Below are 17,180 nucleotides of genomic sequence, written 5' to 3' on the forward strand. Positions count from 1 at the left end.
TACATTTTTAATAAACAGATGCTGATCTGCACTCCCCTGCTCAGTCTAGGACCCCTTAAACCAACCACACAAGGCCTGACAGCCCAGCGAGCTCCAGATCACTCAGGAATCTGCATAGAACCAATGTCTGCTTCTGCTACCATATTATTATATTGCTCTAGTTTTTATATTCTTTACTACACTTCAGAGTCAGAACATGGTTTCTATATGATGCTAATTGCCAGGTTCTTATTGAACTTTCTTTTATGATCTGGTCCTTGTTCTCTATGTTCTGTAAAAGAACACAGGCTCATAAATGCTTGTTAGTTGGGTTGTCCAAATTTACATTTGTTTAATGTTATTGTCCATAGGTCTATACAGTTTTGAGAAAGATACTTTGCATATGTGCAGAATGTATTACATACATAATATATAGTTCAATATTATATATTACATATATATATATATATGAAGGACAGATGAGAGAGTATTCCTGGTAAACTGTAATTTGGGTAATGGCTTTTCTTCTAGCAATGCTTCCCTCTTCCCGCCTCCCCTCCACCCCCCAGTCGTGGAGCTTGAACTCTGGGCCTGGGCATTATCCCTGAGCTCTTCAACTCAAGGCTATGCCCCTACCTCTGGAGCCACTTCCAGTTTTCTTGTGGTTAATTGGAGATAAGAAAAGATCTGAATGCACAGCTATAGAGAAGGGAGAAACAAGACAAAGCCAAAAAAACAAAACAAAAAAATACCAGCTCCTGCCAGAGTCGTCCTCATCTGGAGCTCTCAGTCTGGACATCATCTCCCCAGCCGCTGGAGATGGGGGCTCTGCTGGCGGCCTGTGTCAGCAGAGGATAGGAACATCCCCACCTCCCCGCAGGGCTATGAGGGCGCTGTTAATTGTTGCTCTCTCGGTGAGGGCTGGCCTGCCAGGCGTGCTCAGTGAGCAGCTACCAAGAGAATGCCAATGGGCAGAGAGGTGGCATTTGATGACGCCCTGACCCTGAGGACAGGGCCTCCCAGGCTGGAAAGCGGACTCCACCTAGCCAAGGTCCCAGGGCATCCTTGCTGCCAGTGCACCCAGACTCGACCCCTTTGTCTCATGATAGGAAAAAAGAAATTTTTGAACTAGAGGCGTGGCTCAAGTGGTAGAACACTGGCAGCAGGCAAAAAAGCCGAGCAAGAGCATGAGACCTGGAGTTCAGGCCCCAGTACCAGCAACAAAAGAAAAAGAAACTTTTTCTGGGTCCAAAATGGTCTTTCCCCATCTCACACCAGCTGCAGACCCAGAAAGGACTCCACAGACAGGAAGTGCAGCCCGCTGCCCCAGGGCCCGACCCTGTAGTGTCACTTAAACTGGCTGTGATACATCTGTCCATTTGACCCTGACAGAAAACAGAAGTTGTGTTGCCCACAGCGGATTTTGAAAAGCAATGGCGCTGCAGTCCACGTCACCAGAGGGACTGGCCTCAAAGAAAGTGAAACAGAAAGGGAGACATGACTCCAGACCCCCCCACATCCAGCCCTAGTGACAGCCAGGTGACAGCCCAGGCGTGGCTCGGGCTTTGCTTTGCAAAGCATGTGTTTACTGCACGCCTGTATGCTTCCTCCTGTTGTATGCTGTGAACAGACACCACACGTTGAGCACGCCAAATGATGCCCTCACAGGGCCCCCAGGCTGCTGCCTCCCCTCCACCACACTTCCCTTCAAGGGAAGCTGAAGGCAAACCTGTGACGGGAGTGAATGCCACTGGGCAGCTCTTAAGGAGAGCAAATGCCCATCTACTGTGGCTACGGAAGAGCCTGGGCCGCCTGCCACCCCCAGCCCGCGCCTTGATTGCCTTTGCTCTGCAGACCCCGGTTGCCCTGCCGATTCCGCCCAGACACAGCAAGTGTCCAGGGAGCAGGGCCGGACAGTGCACGCCTGCCACCGAGAGCCCGTGGGGCCGTCACCCTGGTCTCGTTTACCCACGGGCTTCTCTGCTGAGCGGAAGACAGACATCTAAATGAAAAACCAAGGCTGCTTGCCACAGTGATGGCTGGGAGCAGAGGACAGGAGAGGAAAGTCTCTGTTCTGGAGGACAGCAGGACAGGCCCTCCCCGCGCAGCCAGCCTCCGCCAGCAGCTGCCATTTGGGCTGGCACACCATCAGAGGGAAACACCCTGCCTCCCTCTATAAAATCTGATTTCTTTAAAAATGAGCAGAGATCTGTGGCTCTCTAAAGACTCCATTGCGGGACTCAAGCCAGAGCCAAGCCACCGGGTGCCCGCAGGGTCCACCGTGGCCCCACCCCTGAACAGCCACCAAGCTTCCCACTTTGGACTTGAAATGGGAGACAAAATTCGGTTTCAGGTCAACTTACTTTTTTTCCCTATAAATCAACCCACTTTTTTTTTTTTTGCCAGTCCTAGGGCTTGAACTCAGGGCCTGAGCACTGTCCTTGGGCTTTCTCAAGGCTGGAGCTCTACCACTTGAGCCACGGCACCACTTCTGGCTTTTTCTATGTATGTGGTACCAAGGGATTGAACCCGGGTCTTTGCACACTCTACCACTAGGCCAAACTCGTGGCCCTCAACCCACTTTTTAAAAAACAAACAAGGACTACAGTAGCCAAATGCAGGTGGCTTCCATCTGTAATCCTTGCTGAGGAGGAGGAGAGTAGAGCTGAGGGCCTGGCACCTTCACCACTGTGGGATAAAGCAGACCCCGTCTCATGGAACAACTTGTTAACTAGGGCATCACGTGGTGTGATCACCGCCTCTGACCGGTTCCAGAGCCCACTCGTCATCCCAGGGAAAAACCATAACCCCTGCACCATCCCTCCGCGCCTGCTCCTGTGGCCCTTGGCAATTGCTACCTGTTTTCTGTCTATAGTTGTGCCCAGTTGGGACGTTTCATATGGCTGGGGTCATAATAGGTGGCTCTGTTGTAGCTTGCTTCTTTGGGGGAAGCTGTTGCTGGGGATCATTCTGTGGAAGTCATGGTGGCACTGCAGTGGACGGGTGCACCACCGCGTGTGGTCTCACTCACCCAGGCACCAGCCACACCCAGGCTTTCTTCTCTTGTCTGAGGATGGCTCACAGGTGGCACTGCTTGGTTGGTCCCTTCACGACAGAACTGTCTCTCCGCACATTCAGGCTGGCACGGGAAGAGAGCAGGACACCCCAGCAGCCGGTCACTGCAGGCCCGCTGCAGCGTGGCTGTCCTAAGGAGCTGCTCCCTCCTGGGGCCTCCCCTTCCGCAGACCACTCGGCCACTTTGCCTTTAGAATCAGTACCGTGGACCTAGAAAATGTGTCAAATGTGTCCTCGTTGAGGATGCTGCCTTGCCGAGGGGTGGTGTGCGGTGCAGCGGCCCTGAGCCTCCCGGTGGCACCCGAGGGTCATCACCCAGTCCTCGGGTGCCCACTCTGACCTAGGAGAGTCCCCTGCCCTTAGGAACTTGACTCGTAACAGTAGACAGCAGCACACTTGGCGTGGACACACTGTGTGCTTGTCAGATGGAGAGAGCGGGAGAGACCGCACACCGGAGGCCAGACTTTTCCACCCAGGCTCGCTCCCGAGGTCTGTGAGCTGTGGGGAAACAAGGCAGGAACATAAACTGAGTCTGAAATAATAGCTCTCCAGAGCCATCTCTTTTGGAGGCTCTTCCCACTTAGCAGAGAAAGAGCAACACTTCCTCTATGAAGCAACACCTGACTTCACACCCACCTCAGCCTCGCGCCCCCGCCACACCCACTGCCACACTGCAGGGCCAGAGCGGCAGGCTGGGCCTGCCTCGCTGTGCTCTGGCTTCCTGTCCTCAGGCCCAGCCGTGGACAAACCCTTCATCCTGAAGAAGGCAGAGCAAAGGTTTCCTGTGCTCAGCGCACAGCCATAATGGCAGTGAACTGGCCAGGCCAGGACACGGCTCCAGACCTCCCTGCCCCTTCCCCACTTCAGGATCAGAAACAAAGCCAGCTCTGGGGAAAGAGAAAACCAGACCCCACAGCCATCCAGAGAGATCCCACACAGGCTGAGAAATCCTGGGATGGAGGGCGGAAGTGGGAAGCCACGGAATGTCCCCCTTCCCTTCCTTCTCCTCTGAGGGATGTGTTGGGACCTGGGAGTTCCACAGTTGCCACGCACACAGAACCATGAGGGGGAGGAGCTGGACGCGGAGCCGCTGTGACGCGTCTGCACAGCCTTCCAGTGCTCTGCTGGAGGCAGAATCACTCTAACAAGCCCCACGAGTGGGCCCTGGGCCGGCTGCCCCCCCTCCCTCCGCTTCTGGGACAGCCAGCCAGGAACTCCCCACGCATGCATGACCAAGATCAGCACAGCTGCAGTGGCACAGGGGAGAGGAGGGGAGGGGAAGGCCCCAGAGCCACCTGCAGTAAGACCCCAGTGCTCTCTTCCTACTGTTTCTGGAGAGCCTTCGTTCAGCTGGGGGCCCAGAGAAAGAGGAAAAGAGGAAACCAAGCCCAGCCAGTGTTCCACCAGCTGCTTGGACTGGAAGCTCCCTAAGGGGACTGTCCCCCTCCTTCCCCGGCTGGTACTTCCTCCACAGCGGAGAAGAGCCACGGAGCAGGGCTCTGCATTGTTCCCATGGGGTGCCAGTCACCCCTTCCATGTTCTCACCAGCCTGCACCCCAACAAAAAAAAACCTAAGTCAGACCCCAGAGCCACACAGCCTAAAAGGAGGGGAGGAGGCCAGAGGCAGGGACCCTCTGACCCTCGGGCTGGGAAAGGGGACACGAAAAGGCACCAGCACAGCAGTGTGGGGGGGGTTGGGCACGCTCCCCACCTCCCCTTCCCCTGGGATGTTGAGGTGTAGAACTCATTGTGTGCACATTTCTGCCCACACTCCAGGAGGAAAGGGAAGGGAGGCTGTGGGCTTGGGGAAGGGGAGGCCCAGGGGACCCCGGCCCAGTGGAGAGGGACCCAAGCACCATCCAAGGCCACAAGTATGTCCCCAGGAGTGCACAGCCATCCGCAGAGTGGCCCTGATTCCCAAGGGAGCGGAGAGGGCCTAAGTCTTTGTCTCTGACAGGCTCCGCTATTTTTATGTCTAACTCTGGTTAAAAATAGCCGTCTAAGCCAAGGTTTTAGCAGCAGCTGACAAGATATTAAGTATTAGATGCCTAATGCCCACAAGGCATCACCACAGGTCTCTGCCAGCGTCCGCCTCCTGGCTAATGGGAAGCAGGTAGGAAAAGGCTGTGAGAAGACGCTGTGTGGCAGCTTGTCCCATCGCTTCCCAGATGCAGGCCCACTGTGGGAGCTCTCATGGGCAGAAGTCCAGGACAGGTGCTCGGAAGGAGCCGCTACACCCAGGCTCTTCTGTCAGCATGCATCCCAGCCGCTGTGGGGCCCAGGTCGGCCACTGCCTGGCACCCAAGCGGACCCCGAGTCGTTTGTACAGGCCCAGTGCAAGCCAGAGGCTGCTGGCCCCACTCCTGGCCTCCCCAGTGTGGTGTGGACTGGACAGCATGGCATTTGCCCTTCACCCCAGAGCTCCCCCGAGCCCAGCAGCGTGCTCTGTCCACACCCCACAGGAGGCCTGGGGAGCCACAGAGGGAGCCCACCCTTCACTGAGGGAGAAGAACCACCTCCCGCCTGCAAGCTCAGGCGAGCAGCTCTCCTCCTCTCAAACGCTGACCTGGCACAGCCAGCACACAGGGTGGGATCCGGGCTACCATGTGTGCCAGGGCATTGCTGCCAGCCTGGCCCCACCACTGCTTAGCTTTAAGGGCAAGTCCTGTACCATGTCAGAAACCGGAGGCCAGGGCAGTGGCAGCAGGGAAAGCGAGGCCACGCCAGCCCCTCTTGGGGCCTCCTCTTCTCTGGCCTCTGGCGGACACAAGGCGTGGCTGAGACCTTCCTCCTGGGGCCAGGCAGGGAGATTGGAGTTCCCGCCTCGCAGCTCTCCTGGTGGCTGCCAGAGGGTCGCCCCAGCTCCTCTGCACAACCCCAACCCCGGCCTAGGATGAGAGCAGTGCCACAGAGCCGTGGGTCGGGCCAGCCACCCCAACAGCTGAACACCGTGACAGACGGGCCAACTGAGCTTAAAGCTGGCATTCCCCTCGTTCAGGTCTCCTGACACAGTCAGAGCTGAGACACCATGACTCGACCCCCAGGGCCCCGGGGACGCTGCCCTCAGCCACAGCCACAGCACTAGGGCTGCAGATCCAGCTCCCCTTCTGCTCTGCCCGTGGCCAGGCTAGAGGCTTCCCTCAGGTACCCCAGTTCCACCTACCCCTCACCCTCTGTCTGTCTGAGTCCTCTGGACTCCCATAGAGAAGCAGGCCAAGCCCCAAGCCTGCCAGCCCAGAGCCCCTGAGCCGCCCTGTTCTGAGTCCCCCGCTGACTGCCTGCCTGGCCTCTTTTCTGCTTCCAGTGAGAAGCGTCACCTCCGCGTGAATGTCACCAACCCGGTGCAGTGCAGCCTGCACGGGAAGAAGTGCACAGTCTCCGTGGAGACGCGCCAGAACCAGCCCCAGCCCGACTTCACCAAGAACCGCTCCGGCTTCATCCTCAGTGTGCCCGGGAACTGACGCCCAGCCCAGGGCCCCGCGAGGCGCACCCCACTCTGCACCCCGGCTCCAGTCTGATCCACTAATGCTAGAAATTCGCTCACAAGACTCTGCCTCTGCCTCCGCCCGCAGTTCCTGCTCAGTAAACCAAGGACCCCGGGGCCCGCCACCACCCCAGCCGCCACACCTCACCCCAGGCAACTGGGTGTCCCTTGAATGGCCAAGCCAGCTGCTGACCGCAGTGGTGGGGGGGGGGCTGGGGAGGGTTACAGTTCCCTTGCCAAAGTCACAGTCCCCTAGAGGAACTGGGAAGAGCTCACGGCTGTGCGCTGGGGGTGCAGCCCTGTCTGTGAACCCCCGAGGTGACCCTGGCCCTCAGTACCTGGCTTAGAATTCCAGTCTCCCAGCAGCCAGCCAAAGCCACAAGCTACCCGTTTACCTGCAAACCCAGCCTCTCATGCACGCCTAGTCAGTGCTCTCCTGCCCCAGAGGCTGCCCCGGACTCCCCCTGCCTCCGGACTCCCCCTGCCTCCGGCCCCAGCCGGCCTCTGCCGCATCTCTGGAGAGTATGGTGATGGTGACGCTCCAAGAATTTTCTTTTCCATGTGCTGGGGTGGAACTCAAGGCTCACAATGCTAGACTAACACTTCACAACTTCGGCTACACTCCTAGTCCTTTCTTTTGTATTTTTTGAGACCGGATCTCACTAACTCTCCCAGGGCTGGCCTTGAACTCACAAACTACCATGCCTGGCCTCAAGGGTGATTTTACAAATAACCTGCACCCTGTCTCCATAAGCCTCTTTCACTCACTCCTGCAGTCTGCAGGGTTGTAATCCGATGTCACTTCCGCTGTAACCATGATGTCTAGTAAGAAGATTCGGGTGCCAGGCACACTGGGTTTGGCAGCTTTCTTCTAATTCCTCTAGTTATGTTCACTGCTTACCCAAGAACTAGGACAGGGGTGGGGGCCACAGCACACAGGAACTGCAGGAGGCAGGGCGGCAGCAGAGTGTGGGATCCTGGCACTGCAGGCCAGGCCAGGCCACCACCCTGTGCCTTGTACCTGCCCTGCTGGAGCCTGGCCTGTGAACCTTCTGCCAGCTGAATGCTGCCCATTTGCCAGTCTCTGCCCAGCAGAGGAAACACACGCTTCAGCAGCCTTCCAGAGATGACCCCCGCCCCCGGCCTCTGAAGATCTGAAGACACGAAAGCTGGGTGCCCAGCCAGGTCTGTGCTGGCAGGAGCCCCCCGAAGAACCCAGAGTAGACAGAGCAGGCAACAAGGGCCAGGCCCCAGGATGAGCTAGCAGGGGTGTGGAAGAGTGAAGGGCAGAGGTGGGCTTCACTCTCTGCCAGATGGCGCCCAACAGAACCCACCAGGTACCCGCCTGCCACCTCCGGTGCCTCACCCAGGACCCCCCGCCCCCAGGCCACCTGGCTGATCACAAAGTCCCGGCAGCCGCTGGCTCTCATCCACACCCTCCTCCCCTGCCCAGGGCTCACAGACATTTGCACCACATGCAGGTCACAACAAGGAATCCCGACACATCCTGTCCTCTGGAAGCTTCTATCCTCCATGGCTGCTCAGCCACCTGTGTGACACAAGGGTGTGGCAACCCAGTCTTGGGGCGCTCGTGGGCTTGCCAATCACCGGTGGACACTAGCTGAACCGTCTAACTGGAACTTCTCCTTTCCACCGGTGTCCCGACCTGTCACTTTACACTAGACACGCGCAAGTTGACATTGTAAGCACACCAAAACAGCTCATGCCAAATGGATGGCCTGCCAGGCTGCAGTGGACAGAAGGGTTTGGGCTCCTCACCCTTTCACGTGGCCGGGGGCTCCCGCTGAGGATGCAGCGCGCTTTCCACAGGCATTCTGACCCACTGAAAGCCTGCCTGGACAGGAATGTAGGAGCCAGTGGGAGGAGGGCACCTGTGATTGTATGCAATGAAGTGAACGCACCTTGATTTAATTACAGTTCTGTGGTTTGGTGCATATATTCCTATTTCCCGTTAAATTAACTGTTTCTAAAGCATATTTTGATTGACCTAAGAGCAATAAAGCATTAAATCTTATTTTTAAATGTGTTCCGTTTATCTGTCATTAAAGTTTCTACTCATCTAGATAAGTTAATTCATCCCAGAAGATGGGAGAATTAGGCATAAATGATACAAAATGGAGGCTCACCTGCATGGGGCTTGCCTGCGGGACTGAGCCAGGAGAAGCAGGCGTGGGAGGGAGGTTGGGGCAAAGGCCGCAGTGTTAAGCCTAGACATGACCATTTTGGCATCAGGAGACATGTTTGGTGAAAGGAACACACATGTATCAAGGACCAGCGCGGAGCCCTTGGCTCCTCTCAAGGTGGCTGAAGAAGTCGGGGGGCGGGGCGGGGGGAGCAGCTCTCAAAATCTGCAAGGGAGCTGCAGGGCCCCACCCCAGCAAGCCAGGCTCACAAGCTGTGAGGCGCTGAGCAGTCGTGGCCAGAAAGTACACACAGCTGTGGCTTCTGTGACTGAGACTGGGAGCTGCTCTGATCACAGGCTGACAGCCTCGACCGTGCCGAGAACAGCGTCCTCACTGCCCTTTCCCTGTGGCTGAATTTGGCGGAGGGCAGACTTCTGGGACAGAGCATGCCTGAGAGCCTGGAGGACCCACCTGGAAACACCCTGGGCTGGTTTGCTGCTTACCTTCGAGCCCTAGGTCTGGGCATTAGTCCACCCCTGCCAGCCAGGCCCAGGGACATGCAGGACCCCTGGGCCTGCCCCACGGGCCAAGCCCGACCCTCCTGGGTTCCAGGTATCCACCCATTGCCTCCACCAAGAGCCTCGGGGAGCGCCTATCCAGCCACTCAACCAAAGCCCACTTGACCTCGCTGCTTCCTAAACCACCTTAGTGTACTCAGCCCTCCCCCCACTGACCCTACGACACAAATCCAATTTGTTCTGAGTGTATGAACTGGGTATTAAAGGTGCCTTCGGCCTGCTTGCAAATGACAGACCGACAAAAAAAAAAAAAAAAGCTCAATGTAATGGATGATCAGTGCATTTTATTGACTCAGCACAGTACAAAAATAAATAAAAATAAGGGGCAGGGAATTAAATCACAGCCAAACTGAGCTTCATGACTGTCAGATTATAAACCACACATCCTCACAAACACACAACACATACATACAAAATGAGACAAGTATAAATTAATATTAACAATACCCACAGTTTGGTCAAAGAATAGCTACAGAAGAAATTGCACTAAAAAAAAAAAAAAACCCAACATACACCACACGTGTGTAATTAGCGCTTTCAAATACACAGCTAGGAAGAGTTCTGAGGGAAGAAAATGGCACATTTTCTTTTCATTCCAAGTTGAACTGTTGGAACAAAACTAAATTCTAATGACTGCATGGAAAGAATATATCAACCCTTCTGGTTTACAAGAAAAAGAGAAAAACCAAATCCTGAACTATTATTCCTGTGGCTTGTTCTCTGCATGGGTGTAATTTTCACAGCCATCTGTTCTAAGATTATTTTTAAGACACAAAATGCTCCTGGCTTGCATGCACAATATCACTGTAAAAGCAACAATTAAAGAATAAAAGGGGTTTTGTACGTTAGTTTTTTTTTCCTTTTTTTTGTTGTTGTTCTAAAAGTAGTCTTCATAGCAGCATGTCAAATGGGTTCACTGCCTGTACACGCACGTGTCAGCTGTTCCTTTACACAATACTGATGACCAGAGCCCGGGGAGGGGCCCGCAGGCATCTCATGGCTGAACTAGAGAGTTGTTTCCTTAGTCCCCAACTGCTTTTGAAATGTGCACGTTCACCAAAAAATAAGAAATAGAGAAGGAAACAGACCCCCAAACTGGAATCCTGCGGGTGCCCAGTTCCAGCCAAAGCTTCCCTCCAGGCCACCAGGGCCGGCTGCCCCAGGGGCTCCTCGCTCATGTTGCACACAGCAGGACCTGGAAACAGGCAGCCACAGGGCCTTCCAGATCCTCGGAGCGTCGTCTGACATCCAGGCCTGGCTCAGCGTGGGCCTCACAGCAGCTGGGGAACGGCTCGGGCCTGGACAGAACTTGGTCCCCATTCGGGGAACACCGGGCAGAAAGGCTCTGCTCAGGGCCATGAGGGCCTCAATTTCACAGCTTTCTCTTGTTTTATGTGAATTTCAGTAGTGCTTGTAGAAGCTGCCAGCCACCTAAAACCTACTATGTAAAATGACCTCCGCCGACCCCACCCGAGCCCCCGGTTCCTGCAATGCCGAGGGTCCCGGCCTGGAGAGAGCATCCTCTGTAGCATCTTCACATTGCTCTTTGTTCCCCAAAGTGGAGCTGGGGTGCTTCTACAGGACCTCTCCAGAGCCACAAGGCTGGGAGAAAGAAAACTGGGGGCTGGAGGTGTGGCTCAGCAGTAAAATGCCTGCCCGGCAAGTGCAAGGCCCTGAATTCAAACCTCAACACTGCCAATGGAAAAAAAAAAAAAAGGAAGAAAAAGAAAAAAAAAAAGTCTGTCAAGTCCACATCATGGGTTCTGCAGCCGCTGGGGTACGGTGAGGAGTGACCCGCTGTCTCGATGGCCTCTGAGGTTCAGCTGAGGTTCAGCTGTCTGGCCGGGCCATGCAGGGCCAGGCCAACTCTCCAGGAGAAAGTGGGCTGATTCACCAGGGGTGGGGTGTGCCACTGCCACATCGCCCCTCACGGTGGTCTGGCCGCCCCCAGCCCTGCTGAGCGAATGTCCCGTGCCCCAGCAAAAGGCCGCCCTGCACTGGGGCACCAGTGACTGCAGGCACAGATGCCACCTGCGTGAGGCAGGCTGTGCTGAACGGGCGTCTGCGGTTGTCCTGGCTTTCACCTCGCTCTTCAGAGGAGGAATTCACCCAGGAGAGGAGCCGCGCCCAGCGTCACCCCGCCTTTGGCTGGGACCCTCAATGACACAGCCTGAGGAGGCCGGCCAGCTAGCTCACGGAGCAGCACTAGTGTGGGGGCTGGGGGCGGGGGACCCGGAGGAAGGGGGCAGCAGCCAGGTCCAGTGGAGGGAAGCCTCTCCCCCTAGAAAAGGAAACCGCACGTGAGGGCCAGGCACGGGCAGCACCGGGACACGCGCGGCCGGGGCCAGGCTCCGGGGGAGGAGCCGGGCCGTGGGCATCTGCTCCTGGCCCACCTCGAGGCTTGGTCTCGGGGGCCTCCGGGGCAGGGATGGCCCAGGACAGACGCCTCTCAGGAGCGGGCCTGCCTCCAGCCCCCGCCCCGGCTCCTCCCCGCCCCGGCCCAGCCCCAGGGACCTGTCCAGGGTTGGGGGGGGAGGGGGAGCTGCCCGGGTCCCCGGGGCCAGGCTGAGCGCATCTGGATGGGGCGGGGTGGGGGCCTCCCGGGTCCCCCGGGGCCAGGCTGAGCGCATCCTCTGGGTGTCCCCAGGTCCCCGGACTCCGGGTGGGGGGCGGGGCGGGGCGGGGCGCGCGGCGGCCCCGCCGGACACACACGGCACACACGCGGGGGATCTGTTTCGGGTAGACATTTTTTTTTTCTAAAAAGCCAGTGGCATCGCGGAGCCGCGGCGGGGCCGGCGCTCACCGGTCGAGGCCGAGCAGGAGGCGCTTCTTGTCGTCGGCGGCGCCGCCGCTCTCGCTCTTGAGGTCGGAGAAGACCTGCGTGAAGAAGTGCGGGTCGGCGTTGATCTGCAGCATCTTGGCGCTCATGAGGTGGATGACGGCGAGGCAGCGGTCCCAGAAGGCCTCCTTGCAGCTCTCCACCAGGAAGGGCTTGAGCGGGTAGGAGATCTCGTTGCCCATGTAGGAGTAGGAGAGGTAGAGGCAGGTGAGCAGCACGGCCTGCAGCTCGCGGTCCGAGCCCACCTCGGCGGGGATCACGTCCCGGCACAGCATGTACAGGAAGACCACGTTGGCGGGCGTGATGAAGCCCTGGTCCTGCCAGCCCTGCAGCAGCAGCGAGCGGTCCACGCTGCGCAGCCAGATCACCGGGTCCGTCGGGGACAGGTGCTTCAGGCGGTAGCAGCGGCGGCACAGGAACTCGCCGAGGCAGCGCAGCAGCTCGCTGGTGGACGCCTGGACGATGACCCGCTTGGGCGTCCCCGCGGCGCCGGGCGCGGGGTGCGGGGCCTTCTTGGCGGAGGCGGGGCAGCCGGCGGCGGGCAGCGGCGGGCCGGGCAGCGGCGGGCCGGCCGGGGGCGCGGGCGGCTGGGCCGGCGGCGGCGGCGGCGGCGGAGGCGGCGGCGGCGGCGGCGGCGGCTGCGCGAACGTGGACAGGTTGGCGCACGACAGCGACTTCTTCAGGTTCTCATTGTTGAGGTGCGTGACGTTGCTCTGGTAGCCGCCGTTGGGCTGCACCTTCTTGGAGTTCTTCTTCTTGGCCGACACGGCCACGATCCGCTTCCAGGGCAGCACGGAGATGAGCGAGTGCCGCTTCAGGGTCTTGTCCTTGGCGTTCTTGCTGTTCTGCACCGCCGTGTAGTGGCCCACCGTGGCCGCGCCATCCTCGAACAGCGTGGCCTTGCGGTAGCTGGGGGACAGGGACAGCACCGTGCCCATGGTGCCGCCGCCGCCGCCACCACCGCGCGCCCAGCCCGCCGGCCGGAGGCGGACGGCGACTCAGCGAGCCCGCGGCGGCCTCGGGGAGCGGAGGGGGCGCTGCCGGCGCGCGCGCTGCCCTCCGGATCTGCGCGGAAAACAAGATGGTGCTCAGCCCCGGGCGGGGCCCCGCGCGGCGCCGCGCCCCTCCCGCGCCTCCCGCGCCCCGCCGCCCGAGCCCGAGCCCGAGCCCCCGGCCGGCGCGGGGCCCCTGCCCGCGGCTCCGCGGCCCCGCGGCCCGGTGCGCACGGGCGGCTGCCGAGCCCGCCTGGACACCCCGTCCGGCCCCGGCTCCGCGGGACGGCCGCCCCGCGCAGGCTTACCGGGCAGGCGACGGCTCCGGGCCCTCCGCAGTGCGCGGCTGGCGCGGCTGGCGCGGCGGGGCTCGGCGGGGCTCGGCGGGGCTCGCGCGCGCGGCGGCGGCGGCGGCGGCTGCGGAGCTTCTGTCCAAGGTTCTGCAGACGCGGCGGGCCCGCCCCCCGCCCGGCCGCCCGCGCCCGCGCTCCGCCGCCGCCGCGCGCGCGCCCGCGCCCGCGCTCCCGCCCCGGCCGCGCGCGCGCGCGCCCGCCACGCACCGGCCCCGGACGGCCTAGCGTCGCCGCGGAGCCACGGCGTCCTCAGTCCGAGCCGCCCGCGGGAGGCGCCCGACCCCCGCCGCGCCCCATCTACCGGGCGGCTCGGAGGGCTGGGGCGAGGCGCTCGCCACCCGGCCCGCCCCTGCCCGCCCTCGGGGCCGCCCGCGCCCGCCCCGCCCGCGTCCGCACCGCGCCGCCGCCCAGCAGCAGCTCAGCCGGGGAGTGCGCTCGGCGGGGCGGGGCCGCTCCCGGGCGGGGTCGCCGACGGCCCCGCCCCGCCCGACACGTGCCGCCTTTGTTCCCGCCGCGCCGCGCCCGGGACCGGACGGCGCGTCCCCGGGAGGCGGCGCGCGGGCAGGGGGTCAACTGCCGCCACCTCGGAACACGCCAGTCGGCGCCCGGCGGGGCTCTGGGCGCGGTGGAAGGTGCCCTGCCGGCGCCACCCCGGCTCCGTCCTCCACGCCGCGGCGCCGGCGGGGCCCCGCGCCCTCACCCGGGCGTGGGGCTTGGGCTCGGCCCCGCAGCCACAGCGCCACGGCAGAGGCTCGCGGGGGCCTTGGCGCTGCGCCGGGCTTCGAGCCCCGGTCGTCGGAGCCCAGCGTCCGGCGTGGCCCCCGCGCCCCGCTGCTCCCCGTCCCCACACACAGCCCTGGTCTCCGGGCCTGCTGGAGCTCCGAGACCGGTGCTGGGATCTCCCTCCCCGGCGTGCGCCCCGCGTGGACGGGCGGCCCTGCGAGGCCCCGACGGTGTCTCCACCGAGCGGAGCGTCCGTCCTGGCCTCCAGCCCCGAGGGGAGGCCGCTGGGCTGAGCCTCGAGGGCCTCGCGCGGTCTCTCCCTTCGCTTGACCCCCCGGGCTCCTCCCAGGGCCCCCTCCCCGGATCCCCAGAACGGACGCGTCCTACCGTTCACTCCGGCGGCGGCTCGGGCCGCAGTGCCGTCCCTGCCGGAGGCTGCAGCCCGCTTGGCCTCCGGGGACAGGGCACCAGCCTGGAGCAGAAGCAGCGGGGAGCACCCGGCCAAGCCCAGGCCTCAGGCCCGAAGCCAACAGCTAAGCCTGCTCGGTCCCACGAACTACGTTTTGGGTTTTCTGAGCCCCCCAGTTCTGGGGCTCAACTCAGGGCATGCGTGTTCTTCCTGAGCGCTTGTGCGCAAGGCTTGGGTCCTACGCACTTGAGCCACAGCCCTGGCTTGGGGGGATGGCGGGGGGAGGGGGTTGTGAATCATGGGCGCTGTCCTGAGCTCTTCAGCTCAAGGCTACCTCCCTACCCCTGGGCCGGGGCTGCGCTCCAGAGCTCTTCACCCTTGAGCCAGGCCCCACCCCCCATTTTCTAGAGGTTAACTGGAGATCAAGCGCAGGCTGGCTTTGAACCACGGTCCTCAGATCTCAGCCTCCTGAGCAGCTAGGATGACAGGGGCGACCACCCCGCCTGGCAGCTCTGGCTTTTTGCTGGTTAGATGAACCGTGCTCCGCAGCTGGCTCTGAACCTTAGCCTCTTGATTCAGATGGGACCCACCGGCATCTGGCGTGGTGAATGAACGCCTCCTCTGCTCCCGTCTTTGGTGGACAGTGGGTTCCATGTCGTATTTCCCCACCCAAGGCAGCACATATTTGCATGGGACTTTCTCAGCCCATCTAAACTCAGGGATCCTCTATCTCCCCCCATCTCTCTCTCTCTCTCTCTCTCTCTCTCTCTCTCTCTCTCTCTCTCTCTCTCTCTCTCTCTCTCTCTCTCTCTCTCTCTCTCTCTCCTTCTCTCTCTTTAAGTAAGTTTGTAGTTATTTATTTTTACTTTTTATTTTGCCCAGTCCTGGGCTTGAGTTCAGGGCCTGAGCACTGTCCTTGAACTTTCTCAAGGCTAGGGCTCTACCACTTGAGTCTCAGCACCAGTTCTGGCTTTTATCTATGTATGTGGTACCGGGGAATTGAACCCAGGTCTTCATGCATGCTAGGCAAGCACTCTACCACTAGGTCGAACTCCCGGCCCCCAGGTGTCCGCTCTTGCTCTGTCCTCACCACCTTCGACATGAGCTCTCAGTCAGGGGCCTCTGGCTCACACCTGTCATCCTAGCTACTCAGGAGGCTGAGATCTGAGGATTAACAAAAAAATAAAAATAAAAAGCTCAAGGACAACACTCAGGTCCTGAGTTCAACCCCCACAAAAAGAGCTCTCTGATGGCCGGGAGTTTGGCCTAGTGGTTAAAGTGCTTGCCTAGCATGCATGAAGACCAGGGTTCGATTCCTCAGTACCACATACATAGAAAAAAGCCGGAAGTGCTGCTGAGGCTCAAGTGGTGGAGCTCTAACCTTGAGAAAGTCCAAGGACAGTGCTCAGGCCCTGAGCTCAAGCCCAGGACTGGCAAAAAAAAATTAAAAAAAAAGAGCTCTCTGAAGAACTGTGCCAGTCTCCTCACCCTTGTCTAGGGGTAGCCACATTTGCAGCAGAGCGAGAATGAAAGCAGAGGTTGTGGGGGAACTGTGCAAGAACACACTTTCCAAGCCTGGCTGAAGGCATTCGCAGCTCTCATGCACACTCAAACCCGCCACTCTACTTGTGACTGCTTCAACTGTGAAGCCAAGAAAGGGGGCAACCATCTGTCAAAAGTGGAAGAACCAAGAAGCCAGATCCAGCTGAATGATACACGCAGTTTTCTTCCCCTCTCCTCGGCAGCAGCAGAGAAGGTGTCCTGTTCACACCATCAACTTCTCCTGTAGCCCATCTCCAGCTGCCTGGAGGAGTAGCATGCTAGTTTGCTGCTTGATGGGCTTGGGTGTTTCTGCAAACATCTCCCAGTCCACACACCCCATCTCCCATGGTACCATAGGCCAGCTTCTAGAGAGGGTTCCAAATACAACCATGCTGTCTTTGTTCTCTTAGGGAACAGAGCAGCATCTAGTGGCCCTTCCGGGTAGCACAGATTATATAATCCCATCAAACAGCAGGGCATCAGAGCAGCTACTCTAGCCTCTGCTCCTAATACCAGCACGAAAGCAAGCCCTGGCACCATGACTAGTGTGTAAAGGAAACCCTCAGAGAACTAGTTCGTGAGTGGCCAGCTGGCTCAGTGATGCCTAGACTAACTCTAGGGAGACACAATGGCACAATCGCTGCTGTAATGGGATATTCCCAAGTAACCACATTCAAAAGACAAAAAGGAGAGGATGGGAGAGTGGCCAAGTGGTAGAGTGCTAGCCTAGCATGCATGAAGCTCTGGGTTCAATTCCTTGGTACCACATACACAGAAAAAAAAGCCAGAAGTGGTACTGAGGCTCAAGTAGGTAGAGCACTAGCTTTGAGAAAGTCCAAGGACAGTGCTCACGCCCTGCATTCAAGCCCAGGACTGGCCCCCCAAAAAAAGAAAAAAAAAAAAGACACTAATGCTCGCACCCATAATCCTTGTTACTCAGGAAGACCGAGTCCTGGGGATCACAGTTTGAAGCCAGACTGGGCAGGAAAATACCATGAGATTCTTATCTCCAATTAAACTACCAAAATCAGGAAGTGGAACTAAGGCTCAGTGGTAGAATGC

General features: G+C 59.3%; 2 protein-coding genes across 3 annotated transcripts in view; one reads left to right on the plus strand and one right to left on the minus strand.

Annotated features, from left to right (window-relative positions):
• Positions 1-8,495, plus strand: part of Myo1d (myosin ID) — a 280,575-nt gene extending 272,080 nt beyond the window's left edge. Inside the window, exon 22 of the mRNA XM_090351261.1 lies at positions 6,359-8,495. Coding sequence (XP_090207387.1) covers positions 6,359-6,515 — 157 coding nt within the window. The 3' untranslated portion in view covers positions 6,516-8,495. The remainder of the gene's footprint in view (positions 1-6,358) is intronic.
• Positions 8,496-11,089: 2,594 nt separating this feature from the next.
• Cdk5r1 (cyclin dependent kinase 5 regulatory subunit 1) lies at positions 11,090-13,494 on the minus strand. Of its 2 annotated transcripts, XM_090351262.1 has the most exons (3): positions 13,400-13,494; positions 12,064-13,164; positions 11,090-11,541 (listed from the first exon to the last, which is right to left on the minus strand). In XM_090351262.1, exons 2-3 carry the CDS (start codon positions 13,035-13,037, stop codon positions 11,466-11,468), a joined length of 1,050 nt encoding a protein of 349 aa, XP_090207388.1. In that variant the 5' UTR covers positions 13,038-13,164; positions 13,400-13,494; the 3' UTR covers positions 11,090-11,465. The 2 variants fall into 2 exon arrangements, with proteins under 2 accessions (XP_090207388.1, XP_090207389.1); XM_090351263.1 differs by lacking the exon at positions 11,090-11,541 and having other exon boundaries at positions 11,992-13,164.
• Positions 13,495-17,180: the final 3,686 nt, after the last annotated feature.

Source organism: Megascapheus bottae, chromosome 17 (assembly GCF_031878675.1).
Source record: "Megascapheus bottae isolate mThoBot1 chromosome 17, mThoBot2.hap1, whole genome shotgun sequence".
Classification (NCBI taxonomy): Eukaryota; Metazoa; Chordata; class Mammalia; order Rodentia; family Geomyidae; genus Megascapheus; species Megascapheus bottae.